Source organism: Equus asinus, chromosome 15 (genome assembly GCF_041296235.1).
Source record: "Equus asinus isolate D_3611 breed Donkey chromosome 15, EquAss-T2T_v2, whole genome shotgun sequence".
Classification (NCBI taxonomy): domain Eukaryota; kingdom Metazoa; phylum Chordata; class Mammalia; order Perissodactyla; family Equidae; genus Equus; species Equus asinus.
Window position 1 is genome coordinate 17,604,606 of NC_091804.1, and position 14,956 is coordinate 17,619,561.

A 14,956-nucleotide genomic window follows, 5' to 3' on the forward strand; every position below is an offset into this window, starting at 1 on the left:
CACCACAAAGAGAATGTAGAGCCAGAAGAGGAAACAGAGGGCAAGGGGCATGTCCTCCATTTATCAGGAGAGCCACAGAACTAAGTTTCTGGGCCTTCTCCAGCCCTGCTCCTCTTCTCCTTACCGACCTTTCTCAAAAATTTCCCCACTCCCGGTAGCCCTCTGACTGAAGTCTAGGGCATTTCTGTGTGAAGCTAAACAAGAGATTGGGGCAGCAGGAGACCTGGAGACAGTCCTGGGTTCAAGTGCTGTCTCTGACCTTTCCCAGCTGTGTGGCCTTAGGCCAATGGCCAATCATTCTCCTCTCTGGCCTCAGCCATCTCCAGCTAGAAGGAAGGAAGGAAGGACTGGTCATCCCTGAGGGCCCTTCTGGCGGAAATGGCCCATGCTTCTGAGATTCCCAAAGCTGCCAACTGTGCCCAAGCTCAGCAATGACCTTCACGACTCACCTGGTCACTCTCTTTGTTTCCTCAATGCCGTGCCAGCCTGCTGGGTTTGTGCCTTCCTGGGTAGTGGGCAGTTTCCCCTCTGTGTTTCAGTGCGCTCAGGGTGGATCCGAGACCTGCCGAAGCTCACATCACTTTACCTGAGGAAGATGCCCCAGCTGACGAGCCTGGAGGGAGACATTTTCAAGATGACCCCGGACCTGCAGCAGCTGGATTGTCAAGATTCCCCAGCTCTTACCTCTGTCCATACACGCATCTTTCAAGATACTCCTCACCTACAGGTCCTTCTACTCCAGAAGTAAGTGTTTCTGAATCACATGGCTGCCTTTCGCCCATTACACTGTTTGTTGAGTGGGTATAACCATTTTGTAGAACAAACCAGACCTTAATTCTCCTCCTACTGCTCCTTCAAATCCTTTCTGGGGTTTTATGCTTCTTCATCCTTTGGGTAATATCTTAGGCAGGTCCCAGATAGTCCACCCAGCCTAAAACCATGCAGTTCAGTCCAGTCTGGAGTAATATTAAAATTCCAAACTCTCATGCATGTGAAGTTTCCTTTAAGTCCAAGCTGGGAAACCTGCAGTGGAAAGAGGGGATGAGGCATCAGGTTCTTCTCGATTTCTGGATTCACCTGCTTCCCCAGGTGTTTATGCGAGTCAGTCCCTTCCAGGGTTTGAGCGGCTCTAGGAGGAAAGGTGGATGGGTATAAGGGTCCTGCTTGCACTTGGGATCCGGGGTTGGTGCCTTCTGGCCCAGTGAATGTCCAGAGTGTCACTACACCCCCTCTCCTTCCCAAGAGCGACCACTATCCTGACTTCAACTGGAAGGGCAATGTCCCTTTGAAGATGATCCCAGGACACCTCCTTTCCTGGGGGCCCACCTCTGGGCCCTGGGAAGCAGGCACCTTTGCCCCACCGTCACTGTCAACATAGCCACTTCTCTCTTTGATCTGCTGGCTCCACACAACCAGAGGACTTCACTTTGGGACTTATCATGAAGAAAAAGAAGACAGAACATGCAGAGCACATAGCTGTGGCACGTGGTGCCTGGCACGTGATGTGTGTTCTGTAACATTAGTGAAGGTAATGGTGGTTGTGATGAGGTGATGGTGATGATGATGGTGATGGTGATGATGTTGATGAGAGTGATATCATCTCCGGCTCAGGCTCCTCCTTGGAGCTTCAGACTGATGCAGCGTTGTGTATAAGCTATCCGATGTGGAGCCAAACTGCCTGGGCTCAAGTCCTGACTCCATCACTTACTAGCTGTGTGAGTTGGGGTAAGTTACTTGACACCTCTGTGACTCAGTTTCCTCATCTGTGAAATGGAGATAATGACCAAGTCATCCCCCACTGGATTGTTGTGAGAGGAAATGCTTGGATATGTGCCTAGAACAATGCCTGGCACAAAACAAGAGGTTTGTGTTATTGTTATTACTGGGCATTTGCACTAGATGTCTCATAGGTCTCTCAGCATCCAGCAGACAGTTAGATACCTGAGCCTGGAGCTCATCGGAAGGCCTGGGCTGGGGATACCTAACTGAGCATCCTCAGCACAGAGATGTTGGAGGAAGCATCAGGTGATGACAGTGATGATGCTGATGGGGATAGTGGTAGAGATACTAGTAACAACAATGATGTTGATGGTGATGATAGTTTAGGTGATGATGGCAGTGGTGGTGATAACAGCATGGCCCCTGCTTTCAGGGAGCTCACAGTTCAGTGTAGGCAGCAGACATCCACCAGTCATCACAATACATTGTGATCAGTGACAGAGGCATACACCACGTACTGTGTTATAAGACGCGTGGGGTTAATGATCAGACTGGAAGAAGAATATAGTTGATCCATATCTTCAGACTCACCAGGTGAATGCCAGCAGAGAAAGGCAACCCAGACCCTGAGAAAAGCAGGCATCCCTGGCTCATAGTGGTGACCACTTCCTCTCACCCCTGCACTTCTTGTTCACTGCAATCTGACCACCCGCTTCAGCTCCATGATCGAATGGAACCAGTGGCACTTCAGCTGCTAAGCCCAGTGGATGCTTCTCTGTCCATTGAGCCCCCTGTTGATTCTTCCCTCGTTATTCGCCCTCTCTGTCCCCTGGCCTCAGGATGCTGCCATGGGGCTTCTCCAGCCTTCCTGGATAGGCCTTCTTAAGGTCCTTGACTATTTCCACTTCTAACTTTTTTGCATGTCATTTCTCACCCTAACTGCTTACTCCAGCACTGTCCTCACAGCCATGTCTGACGCTTCCTCCACCATTTCTGCACTGAAGATGCTCAGTCAGTTATCTCCAGCCCAGGCCTTCCGATGAGCTCCAGGCTCATGTATCTAACTGTCTGCTGGATGCTGAAAGGCCTGTGAGACATCCAGTGGAAATGTCCAGTAATAATAATAATGTGAACCTCTTGCTCTGTGCCAGATATTGTTCTAGGCACATATCCAAGCATTTCTTCTCACAACAACCTGGTGGGGGAGGATTTGGTCATTACCCCCATTTCACAGATGAGGAAACTGAGTCACAGAGGCATTAGGTAACTTGCCCCAACTCACATAAATATAAAGTGGTGGAATCAGGACTTGAGCCCAGGTAGTTTGGTTCCACATCTGATAACCTTAAACAATGCTGCATCAGTCTAAGCTCTAATGAGGAGTCTGAACCAGATATATAAATTTGGAAGTAGAAATATGAAATTTGAAGTCATAGAAGTTAATGAGATCACCAGGGAAGGATTTAGAGAAAAGAGGGCCCAGGAATGAGCCTTAAAGAACCCCAGCCTTTAAAATCAGGAAGAGGAAGAACCAGGAAAAGAGAGGAACGAGGTACGACCGGTGAGATAGGAGAAAACCCAGGAGGATGAGATGCCCTGGAGGCCAAGAGAAGAAAGTGTTTCAGGAAGGAGGGAGTGGTTGGCAGAACTGAATGCCATTGGGAGGGCCAGTCAGCTGAGGACAGAGGAGTAACCATAAGATTTAGCATAATGTGGGGTCGGTGACATTCATTCTCAATGGAGTCAGATGGGAGCTGATTGAAGAGTCGCTGCAGGTGTAGATGACTCTTAAGTTTGGCTCCCCAGTCACCAGGTCCTGCCTGGTCTTCATCCTCAACAGCTCCTATGCCGGCCCTTTCCTATCCACCCTTCAGGGCAGCTTTAGGTCAAGTTCTCGTCATCTCCTACCCCACTTACCAAGGGCCTTCTAACCAGCGACTCTGCCTTCAGGGGCCCACCCTTTAGTACCGGGGGTCTTAAACTCTTCTGTGCCGTGGACTTCTGTGGCAGTCTGATGAAGCTTACAGATGTTTCTCAGAAGAATATTCTTTTTTTTTTTTTTATTAATGTTATGATAGATTACAACCTTGTGAGATTTCAGTTGTACATTTTTGTTAGTCATGTTGTGGGTACACCACTTCCCCCTTTGTGCCCTCCCCCCACCCCCCCTTTTCCCTGGTAACCACCGATCAGATCTCCTTGTCAATATATTAACTTCCACCTATGAGTGGAGTCATATAGAGTTCGTCTTTCTCTGACTGGCTTATTTCGCTTAACATAATACCCTCGAGGTCCATCCACGTTGCTGCGAATGGGCCAATTTTGTCTTTTTTTATGACTGAGTAGTATTCCATTGTGTATATATACCACATCTTCTTTATCCAATCATCAGTTTCTGGGCATTTAGGTTGGTTCCACATCTTGGCTATTGTAAATAATGCTGCGATGAACATAGGGGTGCAAGGGACTCTTGGGATTTCTGATTTCAGGTTCTTAGGATAGATACCCAGTAATGGGATGGCTGAGTCACAGGGTATTTCTATTTTTAGCTTTTTGAGAAATCTCCATACTTTTTTCCATAGTGGCTGTACCAGTTTGCATTCCCACCAACAGTGTATGAGGGTTCCTTTTTCTCCACAACCTCTCCAACATTTATCGCTCTTGGTTTTGGATGTTTTTGCCAATCTAACGGGTGTAAGGTGATATCTTAGTGTAGTTTTGATTTGCATTTCCCTGATGATTAGCGATGATGAACATCTTTTCATGTGTCTATTGGCCATATTCATATCTTCTTTTGAGAAATGTCTGTTCATGTCCTCTGCCCATTTTTTGATCTGGTTGTTTGTTTTTTTGTTGTTAAGCCATGTGAGTTCTTTGTATATTATGGAGATTAACCCTTTGTCGGATAAGTGGCTTGTAAATATTTTTTCCCAATTAGTGAGCTGTTTTCTTGTTTCAATCCTGTTTTCCCTTGCCTTAAAGGAGCTCTTTAGTCTGATGAAGTCCCATTTGTTTATTCTTTCTATTGTTTCCCTCAACTGAGGAGTTATAGTGTCCGAAAAGATTCTTTTGAAACTGATGTCAAAGAGTGTACTGCCTATATTCTCTTCCAGAAGACTTATTGTTTCAGGCCTAATCTTTAGGTCTTTGATCCATTTTGAGTTTATTTTGGTGTGTGGTGAAAAAGAATGGTCAATTTTCAATCTTTTGCATGTGGCTGTCCAGTTTTCCCAGCACCATTTGTTGAAGAGACTTTCTTTTCTCCATTGTAGGCCCTCTGCTTCTTTGTTGAAGATTAGCTGTCCATTCAGAAGAATATTCTTATATGCATAAAATAAAGTACATAGGATTACAAAGAATCCAATTATAGTTATCAACATATTTTTAAATATGTGTTTTAGGAATGTATATCTGTGTACTGTCCTTCTTTATTTAACACCTTACATAACAAAACCCAGTAGCAGGACCAATAACTTCCATAATTTTAATAATTATAAATGACAGGAAATTACTGAAAAGTGATATGGAAATATCTGTGATTCCTATTGGTGATTCACCTGTGGTTTGTTGCTTTCATTCATTATTGAAGCCAATAGTAAATTTCAGTTACAAGTTTGTGAAAGTAAAGAAGTAATACCCTCCATCCAGTTTCACAGACCCTGTCTTCACGGATGCCAGGTTAAGAATCCTTGTAATCCAGTCACGACATTCAGCCAAGAGATCTGTCTAAATTGCGGTCTGAGTCTCCTGCGAAATGAAAACCTTTTGGTGCCTTCCATGGCCTGATGGGGAAGGGTTAGTTCCTTAGCTGGCTCATCCAGGCCCCCACCGCCCCACCCGTGCTCCCGCTGCGGAGTAGGAGCCACTTCCTTTCTTGGTGCTCTCAGACCTCCACAGCTCATTAAATGCCACCTGCTCTGCTAGACCCTCTTTCCCCCTCCTCAGCCTAACCTGTCCCTGGCTCTCCTTAGCTCCCCCACAACCTCCCCTGGGAGGCTATCTGTGATAAACACTGGGTGACATTCGGGTGCCCTGGCACAGCCAGCACCCACAGGAGAAGGGGTGGGAGCCTTCCTGACGGCTCTGCCAACCCAGCATGGCCAAACGCCTCCACAGTCCCCTCCGACTGCACTCCATGTAGGAGGAGGAGGCCCTTGGTGATATGTCAACACAGAAGAGAAAAGAGTGTATTGAGGAGAGCAAATGGAAACTTCTTCCATGCTAGGGCTCTGTCAGTTCAGAAGCGGAGAACACCCAAATGTGGACCCACAGGAGGATGTGAGCCAGCCTCTCTGTTCCCCAGCACGTGGATGGTAATGCAGCTTGTCTCTATCACGTGAAGGTTGCATTGGTGGCAGAAAGGGTTGCCAGATAAGGAAAGGATTCATTTTCCTTACCTGGAAGAATGAGTAAAATATTACCTACCTCAAAATATTATATGAGTTGTCATAATGATATCAATGAGATAATATATGTAAAGTGCTCAGCAATGTTACCTGCTCAAAAATATGGGAGTTCTTTTCAGGCAATGAGAAAAATATTTCCTTTGCACCATGACGTGGTAAGTAAACTCCCATTCTAAGATCTCCACTCTAGCTCTGTGAACTTTGCTAAAAACAAACATGCACACATATATACTCATATATGTGGGCGTGGCTTAAATTTCAATATAGATGGCACACACATATATCTGGTGTTCCAGAGGGGACAAATGTCAGGTCCCCACCGGCCAGGAAGGGTGGAGCAGATCTGGGTGGTGGGTCCTTCCTCACCCATCATGTGAGCATCTCCCCCAGAGCAGTAGGAGAAGGCAGATGGTTCCCAGGCAGGTAGAGGAAAGCCAGCCTTTGGAGGGGAGAGACCTGCAGGTGAAGAGCAGCTCCTGTTGCTCATGTTGAATTCTAACTGAGTATGTGTAAAACAGGCCGGGAGACTCAGGGAATCGAGGCCAAATGCTCTGTGACACTCTAGGGAAGAAAGAGCAGAGAGTCAAGAGAGGACCTGCCATCGCTAGGGGTGGTAGACTGTCTGCACAAAATGGCCCCAGTAATTCCTCCCATCCTTGTAGACACACCCCCTTGCAATGTGACTTTGCACCTCCTCCCATCAAGAGTTGGAGTCTATTCTCTATCCCTTGAAGCTGGGCTTGGCCATGTGACTTGCTTCGGCCAGTAGGACATTAGCAAATGTGATATAAGCAGAGACTTGAAAGCAGTTGAGGATCGGAATTTTCCCTCCTTTGCTGGTGTACAAGCCTGGGGTAGCCTCCTGGGTGATCAGAGACACATGGAGAGAGGGCCCAGGAAACACAGTTGAGGTTCCAGATAGATGAGGCCATTCTAGATCTGGCCCCAGCTGAGCTGGCCCCACAACCACTGGGCCAATCCACAGAATCATGAGAAAGAACAAATATTCGTTGTTTTAAACTATTAACTTTTGGGGAAACTTAGCAAGAGCTAACTAATACACTTCAGTGAGGCAGCTTCCAAAGGACTGGTGTTGAGTGCCATCAGCTACTCTTCAACTGCAATAGTGTATATTGAAGAGTGTTCTCATTAATTAAGAACTTCTCCCATTTCTTGTGACTGGTGTGTAATAATACCTCACTTTTGTGTAGAGATTTACATTTATAAACACTCTCATCGTCACAGACTCTTTTTGATACAACCAGCGGGCAGGGGAGTATTGTCCCCATTTGATACAAGGGATGATATTGACTGGCTTGGGTTGGTATCTCCACTTTACAGATGAAAAAAATGAAGTCCAAGGTCATGAAGGGTTTGCCCAGAGTAATATCATCAAACCCCCAATGGCATGGTTTTCCCATGACACCACCATGACTCTCTGAGAAGAGTTTTGACCTGATTGTAAAAGCCTGACTTAATTGATTTTTGTGTATTTCAGCTGCAACTTGAGTTCCTTCCCTCCTTGGAGCCTGCATTCCTCCCAGGTCCTCTCCATCAACCTCTTTGGCAACCCCCTGACTTGCAGCTGTGAGTTGTCCTGGCTCCTCATGGATGCAAAGAGGACTGTCTTAAGCAGGTAACACATTCACAAAACAGATGATTGAGGGGTGAGCTGAAGTTCTCGCAGCTTCTCTCTTGCCCATGTAACCATGCTGGGCAGGTTGGCAGTGTTGAGTTGGGTGGCTCCTCCTCCTTGTAGTCACTCTCGGGGACCCCGGCGAAGGAGGCTCTGCCTCCATGTCAACCAGCCAGAGGGGCAGAGAGCATGGAGGAGCAGACATGGGTGGTCTTAATGGGCCAGGCAGGAGGAAATGCTCATCACTTCCACTCACATTTCATTGTCCAGACATCAGTTAGGAGGCCATGCCTACCTGCAAGGGAGGCTGGGAAATGTAGTCTAGCTGTGTGCCCAGTAGGAAAAGGAAATGATTTAAGTGAACAGCTAGCTTGTCTCTGCCAAAGCGGTGTTATCATTGCTCCATTTGACAGATGAGCAGATTGGGGCCCAAAGAAGAGAGGTACTTGCTTAGAATCAGGAGCCTCTGGGTGGAGGAAGCAGGATCTCTCTTTCTCCGAAACTATGCTCTTAATTAACCACTGGGCCCCAGGGAGTCCCCATGACAGAGCCTGGCCTCCTGGGTCATTCAGTCCAAGACCAGTGGGCTTGCAGAACTCTTGTGGGACAGGAGAAGTCCTACGAAGACTTCCCATTGGCTGTTGGCTGCAAGAGCTGTTTTTGCAGTGGGGAGCCACGCCCAGGCTGGCCATCAGGAGAGGATGAGGCCTGGAGACACCTCGGGTCTTGAAAACCCTCAAACCAGCTCCACCAGCTAACCTGGCCTCCTTGCAGCACACTTAGGGAGACAGGCCCCAACCTGTGGGGGTTCTTTTCTCACCTCCCACTCAAGCCCGGCTGTGAAGGGGGGCTCAGTCTGCCCCCTTCTCCCTTCATGATGCCTCCAAAGACAAGCACCCAGACCCTCTGCAGTGAAGGGTCTCACTCTGGTATTAATACAGAGGTCAAGAGGGCAGGCTCTTTTTTTTTTTTTAAAGATTTTATTTTTCCTGTTTCTCCCCAAAGCCCCCCGATACGTAGTTGTGTATTTTTAGTTGTGGGTCCTTCTAGTTGTGGCATGTGGGATGCCGCCTCAATGTGGCTTGATGAGCAGTGCCCTGTCCGTGCCCAGGATCCGAACCGGCGAAACCCTGGGCCACTGGGGCAGAGTGCGCAAACTTAACCACTCGGCCATGGGGCCGGCCCCAGGGCAGGCTCTTCACACCACTTGCTACTGTTGATTTTGGCAGTGTTATTTAACCTCTCTGTGCCTCTACCTTCTCATCTGTAAAATGGGGGTGGATAATAGTGCCTACCTCATAAGGTAGTGAAGATTAAATTAGTTGATACAGTAAAGTGCTAACAACTGTCCCTAGTATGTGGCAAGCACTCAGTAAATGTTAGCTAGGATGAGTACTGTTACTAGTACTCACGTTCAGGAAGCAGACAAGTGAGAATAAAATGGCAGACTACGCTTAGACAATCAGGACTGCCCTTCACAGTGCTTGTAGAGTGTGCACCATGTGTACCTGGCAGACATGCCAACAAGTCTTGGCAAGAGGGGCTGTCTGCACTGAGGACTCAAAGCCCAGCACAGAAGCAACTCTGAGCCAAATACCTTCTAACCAGTTGGCCTCCCTCTAGGGCAGCAGACACGGTGTGCACACCAGCTGCAGGATCCGGTGGCATCTTCTCAGCCCCTCTTTTGCTCTCCCAGCTGCCCAGTGTGTGCCATTCAGACCAAAGCACCACGCTCCTTGATTCCAAGCGACCCTCCTCTGTCCTCTCCACCCACGCACCATCTACACAGGGTCCCTCCACCCCAAGGAGCACAACCCCCTCCACTCAACCTGCAGGAGGCCAACAGAGTGTCACCAAGCCCCCCTCTCTCCCTGTGGATTCCCCCACTGGAGCTGCATGGCTGCACAGCAGTGTCAGGGAGGGGACCACCTCCTCCACTGCCCTCTCTACAGTAGGTTTCAGCAACTCCAGAGTTTCCCCCAGGGCCCCAAGCACAGCTGGGACAGAGCACCAAGAACATGCTGCCTGGCTTGTCCCTGAGCCCAGTATCTCAGCTGCCTCCACCGCATCAGCTAGCAAACGCTTCGGTCTCTTCCCCACCTCCGGGAACTCATTGAGCACACCCCAGACGGTCCGGAGGACACAGGCCACCCTGCAGGCTCCCCACGCCAGTCCTTCCGACGACAGCATTCCAGTCTTGCTGTTGGATGACTCCAGTGAGGAGGAGAGGGAGAAGGAGGAGGTCAGAGCGCCTCCCCAGGATGTCCCCTGTGATTACCAGCCCTGCAAGCACCTGCAGACCCCGTGCGCAGAGCTGCAGAGGCGCTCGCGGTGCCGGTGCCCCGGGCTCAGCGGGGAAGACACCATCCCGGACCCTCCCAGGCTGCAGGCGGTGTCGGAGACCACCGACACGTCCGCTCTCGTCCGCTGGTGCGCTCCCAACTCGGTGGTGCGCGGGTACCAGATCCACTATTCTCCCGAGAACTCGTCGGGGAACCAGTCGGTGGTGGGGGACATCTATGTCACGGCTCGGCAGCACCCTCTGTACGGACTCTCGCCGGGCACCACGTACCGCGTGTGCGTCCTGGCGGCCAACAGGGCGGGCCTGAGCCCCCCGCGGGCCTCGGGCTGGAGGGGGCCGTGCGCCACCTTCACCACCAAGCCCAGCTTTGTGCTGCTCTTCGCGGGGCTGTGCGCCGCTGGTGGCCTGCTGCTCCTCAGCACCCTGCTGCTGGCCGCATGTCTCTGCAGGCGGGGCCGGACGCCACGCCGGCAGCGCTACGACACGCACCTGGTGGCCTACCAAAACCCAGCCTTTGACTACCCGCTGAAGCTCCAGACCTTCCTGCAATCGAACTTGAGCTGAGAACCGGCAGCCTCCGTGCAGAGAGGAAGATACAGAGGGTCCCAACGGCCCCGTCAGCTCTGAACGCCTCCAGTTCCCTTGAAGCCAGCACTCGTTGGGCACACACGAAACTTGCCACGCTGTTTCTCAGCCCAAGGAACAATGCCTTGCCTGCCTTCTACTTCAGTCTGTTTCCAGAAACTGATGGTTGGTCCACACCAGACCACTCCCACTGCCACCTGGCATTCTTGTGTGCTGTTTTATTTGGGTTTTCAGCAATCAGTGCCCCTCAGCGGCCAGAATAGAATTGTGTGTGGAAGTAGGAAGGGATAAAACAAATCTTTTGCCATATTGGAAGCGACGGCCTCAAGTCATTTGAGGAAGTTCCCTCATGGTCAAGGTCTGGCCAAGACACGTGTTACTCAAGGAATCAACTCTGGTGGTGTCAGTCTGCAAACTGGGGTTGAGGGAGAACTGCTGGTTATGTTGCCTGAGGCCGTCCGGGTTTATTAGTTGCATTTCAGGGTATGGCATAAAATGTGCTTCTAGATTTATACTTAAAACCAGTCTTTGAACATTTGTGAAACACAGGAAAAAGCTGTCCTGTTTAAAGTCAGTGTTTACTGCATTTCATCCAACACTAAGTGGACAAAGGAACCATGAGCTTCAGGAAGTTTTTTCTTAGAAAGAATGAGCAAAAGAGAACCTCAAGACTCTAGTCACAGGCCACAGCATTCCTCTGCTCCCAGTGGCATCAGACAATGCCTTTCTGATCTGTATCTGTGTGGGGGATGTCTTACCACATCCTTTTTCACGTTTATACCAACTTAGGGGAAAAGTGATTTTATGAAATTATAATGGCAGTCATATTTCTAGATTTCAATTTTCCACATTAGCCTTTATGTGAGTTTCCTGTGGCTACTGTACCAAATTAGCACAAACTGGATGGCTTACAACAGCAGAAATTTATTCTCTTCCAGTTCAGACCAGAAACCCCCAGTCAAGTGTCAGCAGGGTTGGTTCCTTCTGGAGACTCTGAGGGAGAGTTTCCCAGGCCCCTCTCCGAGCTTCTGGTGGAGGCTGGCAGTCCTTGGGGTTCCTTGACTTGCAGATACATCACTCCAGTCTATGTCGTCTCTGTTGTCTCTTGGCATTCTCTGTTTGTGTCTCTGTGCCCAAATTTCCCATTTTTAAAAACTGTTTTCCCCCAGATTTGAGACATAATTGACATGTAACATTGTACAAGTTTAAGCTGTACGAGATGATTTGATACATGTATATATTGCGAAATGATTACCATAAGTTTAGTGAACACATCCATCACCTCACGATTACTTTTTGTGTGTGGTGAAAACTTTTTAAGATCTACTCTCTTAGCAACTTTCAAGTATCCCACACAGTATTGTTAACTATAGTTCGGCATGCTGGCTTCTGGGGATCATTAGAACTGGAAGTTTGTACTTTTGACCACCTTCACCCATCACCCCCCACCCCCACCCCCGGGAACCAATCTACTCTGTTTTTATGAGTTGTTTTTCTTAGATTCCATATAAGTGAGATCATACAGAATTTGTCTTTTTCTGTCTGACTTATTTCACTAAGTGTAATGCCCTCAAGGTCCATCCATGTTGTCACAAATAGCAGGATTTTCTTTTTTTATGGCTGAATAATGTTCCATTACACATATAAAATCTCACATTTTCTTTATCCATTCATACATCGACAGTTGGGTTGTTGCCATGTCTTGGCTATTATAAATAATGCTGCAGTGAACATGGGAGTGCAGATATTTCTTCGAGAGTGATTTCATTTCCTTCAGATATATACCCACAAGTCAAATTTTCCTCTTCTTATAAGGACACTAGGCATTGGATTAAGGCCCATCAAATCCAGTATGACCTCATCCTAACTTGATTACATCTGCAAAGACCCTATTTCCAAATAAGGTCACGTTCACAGCTACTGGGGGTTAGAACTTGAACCCATCTTTTTGAGACACAATTCAACCCATGACAGCATTTATTTCTACTGTAAGAAAAAAAAAATCAAGTTTGATTCCCATGTATCTTTTGTTTTCAAAATGTGCTGCAGCACAGAAACCCTGCTGCAGAAACTGAGCATATATCCAAGTTTGACCTGAATAACAGAACCATATTATATATCTCTAGGGGTTTGAACTTTTGAAACAGCCTCTCAAAAGCCTAAGGTAGAGCCCTAGTTTCATCACATATGTAACCAAGAGAATTGGACTAAGTGATTTAAAAGCTACCAGTTCCTGATTAAAAATTGCAAAGCAAATGCCAAAAATTTAACTAATTAAAGCATAAAGTCCTCAGACATGTAATTAAAATATCCCATGCTCTTTTTAGCCTGCTATCAAGATTGAGTCTGTTATGTGGAGGCACCAAAATGTATCTGTCATGCTTTGAGTCAGTATGCATGAATATCCACGCAAACATGCCTAATATGATTCCAATGTTTTGTAAACTAGCAGAATTTACATGTTTTACAACAGCACAATGCCCAAAACCCTGAGGAGACTCGGACCACTTTTGTAAGAGTTGAGGTGGAAAAAAATATATTAACCAGAGCCAGATTAAGATCTTAATACGAGGGCCGGCCAGGTGGCGCAGCGGTTAAGTTCGCATGTTCCGCTTCTTGGCAGCCCAGGGTTTGCCAGTTCGGATCCTGGGTGTGGACATGGCACTGCTTGGCAAGCCATGCTGTGGCAGGCCTCCCACATATAAAGTGGAGGAAGATGGGCACGGATATTAGCTCAGGGCCAGCCTTCCTCAGCAAAAAAAAGAGGATTGGCGGCAGATGTTAGCTCAGGGCTAATCTTCCTCAAAAAAAGATCTTAATACTAAAGAGACTATGTGTCCAACTCATGTCACTCCAAACAGCATCAACACTGAACCACAAATAAGCACAAGGAAATGCAAAATTCTATTTTTTCCCATAACTATTTCAAGTTCTCCCTTTCTTAAACATAATTTTTGTGTGCTCATACTTTACTGCTGAGACATGTTCAATATGCCTTTGAGTGGTCCTTTTGAGTGGTCTAGTGGGACTTCCACCTCCAGCCTCACCACCTCCCAGGCTGAGATCATACAAGAGGTTCTAGAAGGGAGAAGGGCCACCCTACGCCACCCTCCTCTTTGCTCATACCACGCTCCATCCAATTCAGTGGCAGTGTCCCCGGCTGCAGGCTTCAGTACGTTCTAAGCCAAGGGCAGCTCAAGCTAGTCTGGCAACAAGGGAGCCAGGACTAGCAGGCAACAAAGGGGCACACTGACCCAAAGATGCCACTGCCAAGAGGCATAAATTTTGCTTATAACTTCCCATTTTAATTTAACACAGCTCAACAGGCTATGTTTGGATTACCTCACTGCGTGATTCCATATTACACTTAGGATAAAACCTAGGACAGTGGGCGGCACCAGGCCTTCACTGTTAAGAGGAAGCAACCAGCACAGGCCCTTGTCTTCCTCTTCCCTCTCCCTGCATCCTCCACTCTCCTAAACATGATGATTTAGTGAGAATAAGGGCTTTTAAGGTCAGATGGTCCCAAACCAATTATTTTTACAATGTAAGTGCAAGTGATGTATCTGAATGGACTTTATGAATCAGAAAATTTACACAACAGCAGAAGGCCACAGTATGCCATACAGACAACCCAAGTTGAAGTATGTTTTTTTTTTCCAGCTCTTTTATTCCTTTAACACCTTAACAAAAGAAGATGTCCCAAAGTTTAAAAAAACCTTTGAAAAATATACAGTTCCATATTATTTACATAACATCCAACATCATACAAACATTGCTATGTTAGAAATACAGTGGGAAGGCATGAGATGACTCACTGTCTCTTGGATGGCATTGGCTAACGGACACGTTTTCATGTTCCACCTACCTTTGCTACTTGTTATCCTGATACATAAACTGTTAGGCAGCTGAGAGGTTGGAAGCCTACTGAACACGAACTTCAGTACCTTCCATTTTGATCTTATTTATTATTTCTAAAACTTACTGTATTTTAAATCTCTTTACAAGTTTTTACTTCATCCACAACTAAGCCATCTTTATTGTCATTACCCTAAATGATCAAATATTAACCACATGAACTCTTAATGTGTATGCAGATCTAAAATCAAACAAAATTGTGAAACCAAGTTGTATAGGATAAATATTTAAACTCAGGAAATTCCCTAGTGCTTTGTGAGCAATCTAATTTCTATCAAAGAGAAGTAGCAACTCTTCAGTTTCCGTGCGCTGGACTATTTTTTAAAAAAACATTAAAAAATGACAGACAATACTTGGAATAATTGGTACCTTATAAATTAAGAAACCTAA

At 47.1% G+C, this 14,956-nt stretch overlaps 1 protein-coding gene across 1 annotated transcript in view; it reads left to right on the plus strand.

Moving 5' to 3' along the window:
• The window catches only part of LRRN4 (leucine rich repeat neuronal 4), a 17,532-nt gene extending 2,708 nt beyond the window's left edge, over positions 1–14,824 (plus strand). The window contains exons 3-5 of the mRNA XM_014828718.3: positions 540–744; positions 7,624–7,761; positions 9,385–14,824. Coding sequence (XP_014684204.2) covers positions 540–744; positions 7,624–7,761; positions 9,385–10,627 — 1,586 coding nt within the window. The 3' untranslated portion in view covers positions 10,628–14,824. The remainder of the gene's footprint in view (positions 1–539; positions 745–7,623; positions 7,762–9,384) is intronic.
• Positions 14,825–14,956: the final 132 nt, after the last annotated feature.